We start from the raw sequence: 4,350 nt of genomic DNA on the forward strand, positions 1-4,350 counted from the left end.
CGTGCATTTTGGAGCAGGGGGTGTTGAATCATGGGAGGCCCAATTTGTAAGTATCGATCTCAAATTATATTGTTTATGTAGTTTATTAGGAGGTTGTTTCTTTGTACTAACCCCTCCGTAAATTGTGTCATCTTGCAGCTTGATATCATGGGCAGGTACCCTACTCCTGTCGAGACAGCCTACCACCGCTACCATCTTAGAGGAGATACATGGAAGCACTTCTATAATGACGGGTTGATTACTGAGGAGTAGTATATCCAGGCTACTGGAGCGCCTCCCGAGGTATTTGAAAGTAATTTTAAAATGTCAATATTATAAGTAAAGATTTGATTTTTCATACATTGATATATGTTGTACCTTGTTTACAGGCCCCTGCACAAGAAGACAAGGAAGAAGGAGGCGGAGAAGGGAGCACAGAAGGGAGCGTAGAAGGGAGCGAGGATGTGGAGAACTTAGATTAGTCATAGAAGTAGTGCTAGCTACTCTTTTTTGTACTTAAAGCCACTGTTGTGCCTCTTGTATATACACTCCTCTTATTTTTGGTACTTGAAGCCACAGGACGTGGCTTAGCTTCGTGCTATATGTACATACAAGCACTTTTTGAGCTATGAATTTATATACACTCTTTTTATTTTTTGGCTTTCAATTTTCTTGTGCAACGTTCTATCAATTAATGCCTTGTGAACTAAACGTTTTGGAGTTGTAATGTTTTATTTGGAATTGTAATTGTCGACTATAGACGTGCTTGCAAGAGTGCTAATTAAAATGCGGTTGGCTGTAAGAATTGAATTACATAATGTGGAAATGGGATTCCTGTAACTACATAGCATACACAACATACATAGCATTCTGTTCAAGCACACAAAATTTAAAAAATATTATGTAGCACATCTATCAGACCATTTATAAACGTGTATATATACATGTCTGTCTATTCGAGGGGCGTCTATTTGTGCATCTATAAACGCATTTATAAACGCGTTTATAAATGCATCTATAAACGCGTTTAAGAATGCGTTTGTCTGTTTTTAAAATTTTCTAGCAAAGCGTCTATATGCGCATCTATAGGCACGCCTGTCTGCTATATAGACGCGCCTTTAGATGCGGGTCTCTAGATGTGCAAATAGACGCGCCCGTAAGGTTTTTTTTTAGTTGAGTAAACGCATCTGTGTGCGCGTCTGTAGGTGCTTTGTCTTGTTGTGTGTATGTGCATAACAATGTGCTTATCAATTAGCATACTGATGTGCATACCTACAAGCATACCAACACGTGCACCGATGAATGTGATGTTTTATCATTTTTTAGAGCTACACATAATTAAAAAAATCTAAGGCACAAAAATCATCGAAGGGAATCATCAAAAATGAGTCGCCATGTTGTAGTGACATTGTTCGATATTCTAAACATTATATGAAGTGATGTAAGATATATTTACTATAAAAGAATATTAGCTTTTCATGCTTTAGGGGATATACTGAGTGGCTTGAATTGTGCAACATTGGGCAAAGGGTTGGCATTTTGCTATATTCCTTGTCTCTGGTGAATAACATAATGATCATCATCATGTGGAGAATATCACTATGTCTAGAATTTGACTTGGAAAATATTATTTGCTTGGTAGGAGGTTGAGAATATTACTATGTTTTGATGTGAAGAGCAATATTATATGCTTAATGTGATGTTGAATGCAAAATCATTTCGAGCTATTTCACAACTTTTAATTCATCATGCTCATGCATGTATTTTGGTCCGTGGAGTATTGTAAATTATAGTCACATAGTAATATTCCAAAGGATGATGTTGCAGCTACCAAGGGATAAAGACTCCCATTACCGTCAAGGGAAAAAAGAGCTTAAGAATGAACGAATGAGATAATTTGCTGATAACGAAGAGATTTTGAGAAAGAAAAACATCCGGCCAACAAAGGAAGACTGAAGGCCATGCATCATTGGTGGACTCGCTAGAGGCAGCAATCTACGGTATAAAACAATCGCGACTGGCAGGAAATTTGCCGCAATTGTGGCTTAGCTCTTGGAATTATGGCTTGTCGGGTTCTCTACTCTTAGCTTATGAACTGGCCCAGGCTATCGTCTTGTTTGTCAACTTCGTTCATCCCCTTCCCAAAAGCATCTTCTTTATTTACATTTAGACTTTGTAAGACCTCCTATCATGTGAAAAGAGTACACGTCTCATTCGATCCGACCTGCGCCATACGCGCATAAAGAACTCGGCCATGATCCTGAGGTGACCTAAGTGGTGAGACGTTATCCCATACATAAGAGAGGACTCCGAGGATGGTGGAAACGACCAAACGTGTAGCTCACTTCTGGATTGTCCAACCCCAAGAATTCTAACATTCGCAAGAACAGGAGATAGCCATGGGCGCTGTTTTTCCTGTGGTTGCAGCTGTTGGCGGAGCTGTCGTTGCTGTTTGGAATCTACGTAAGTTGTTTAGAGAACCACCTCAGAGACCAGTAGACCTAGGGGGTGTGATACAAAACTGGCAACCACCCGCATCGGTAGTTCCGGTGGACAAGGAGCAGCCAAGGAAACCGACGCAGGAGGAACTTGTGAAAAACGTACGGAGTAGACTGGGCATGGACGTCGTCAAGGAATACAACTTCGCATTTGTGGGAACAAGTGGATCAGGGAAGTCCAGTCTGATCAACGCGTTGAGGCGGGTGGACGATGAAGGCCCAGGTTTGTGATCTATGGTTACGTTGCAGCGCGGACTGTTGTTTTGTCAAGTTTTTATAAGGTAACTAACATTGTGCCGCGCGCTCTGCATATTCCAGCCGCTGCACCGGTCGGGGAGACTGAAACAACCAAGGAAATCAAGAAATACATCGATCCGAGCCATCCCCACGTCGCGCTCTGGGATATCCCCGGTGCAGGGACGCTGAACCAGCCGGTGGACACGTACTTCCATCAGCAAATGTTGTACGCATTCGACTGCATCCTGGTGCTTTCGGCTGACCGTTTCTTGGAACTAGACCTTCAGCTAGCAAAGAAAGCTGCGCAGAGCAAGAGGGCATGCGCGTTTTTGAGGACGAAGGCTGACCTGAGTGTGCGAGCCATCGCGAAGAGGACGAAAAAGACGATGCTGGAAGCCAGCAAATTGCTGAGGCAGCAGGTGACTGCAAGCTTCAACGAGAACGCAGAACGATATGGGCTACCAATGGAATGCCGCAGATTGTTTATCGTAAGCGCTTGGGCGATTCAAGACAAGAGGGAGTATGCAAACGGTAAGGACAACAGCTTGGAAGAGATGGACGAGACAGAGTGCTTGAAATTCGTCTTTGACTCAATCCACTATCGTGCTGGCTAGCATGTCATCATACCTATATAGGCCTTCCGTATGAATAAATGGTGAGTCCCACGCTTAAATGGGGCCTAAGTAGCGTCACATTTAACCAAGTATAAGCGAAATTAGGCAATCTAGTAAAATTGACTCCAATGCGCTTCACTAAGCACTCCTTCATGGAGACTTTTGGGTCAACAAGTGACTCTTGGCTCAACAAGTTCTGCACACATTTGTTGTAAATAGGATGCTTTGCCATTGAGTGACAATGGTCATAGCGTTGCCATTATGAGGTGTAATTTTCCTTATACCTAAATAAAATTAAAATTTTTAGGAGAATTTTTTTTTAAAATTTTACATAAATTTCATTTGGAAAAATAAATCTAAGTACCAAATTTACAATGCAAATAAAATCAAATTTACTAAAAATTAGAAAATATATTTTTTATAAGTACGAGAAACTTAAAATTTTAAATTGTTACTAATTTAATAATTATCTAACTACTAAATTCAAATTTTAAATAAAACAAAAGTTTAGCTTTTTAAAGGAAATTATTTCTAAAATTAAATTTTAAATTCTTTTCATTTCATCTCTATTAATTCTCGATTCTTGCGATTTTTACTCAAGTACAATTTAAAAATATATAAATTAAAATTATAAAAGTGAGACGATTTTACATTTTTAAAAAGGTTGCTTTAAAGTTCAAAATTTAAATTATGAGATACTCTTCTCTCTATGATTTTAAATGTTTTAAGAGGTTATTTTAAAAAATGAGGTAGGGGGGTGGGGCGAGGGGGATGGGAAAAAGGGGGGGGGGTGCATGGTCGGATGAGGGAGGGGGGGGAGGGGGAATTCAAAATTTGAATTATGAGGTTCTCATGATTTCATTCCTCTTGTCGTACGATTCATTTCTTCCTTTCTTCTTATCTTGTCCTCATTTTCATTCATCTTCTCCTCATTTTTTACTTGGTATGACTTCATAGGACTCACTTCTCAACTTCTTGTGGCTCACTTCTCTTCAAAAGAGGTACGATTCCATTTCTTAACT

The 4,350-nt window shown here is 39.9% G+C and overlaps 1 protein-coding gene across 1 annotated transcript; it reads left to right on the top strand.

The window, feature by feature from the left end:
• The first annotated feature begins 2,323 nt into the window (after positions 1–2,323).
• On the top strand, positions 2,324–3,560 carry LOC147896644 (uncharacterized). The gene is made up of 2 exons (XM_087381956.1): positions 2,324–2,700; positions 2,796–3,560. The coding sequence occupies exons 1-2, from the start codon at positions 2,379–2,381 to the stop codon at positions 3,326–3,328; spliced, it is 855 nt and encodes a 284-aa protein (XP_087238082.1). The 5' UTR covers positions 2,324–2,378; the 3' UTR covers positions 3,329–3,560.
• The last annotated feature ends 790 nt before the right edge of the window (positions 3,561–4,350 follow it).

This window comes from Dipteris shenzhenensis, chromosome 11 (assembly GCF_047967505.1).
Source record: "Dipteris shenzhenensis isolate YYH24624 ecotype China chromosome 11, Dip_SZ_1.0, whole genome shotgun sequence".
Lineage (NCBI taxonomy): Eukaryota > Viridiplantae > Streptophyta > Polypodiopsida > Gleicheniales > Dipteridaceae > Dipteris > Dipteris shenzhenensis.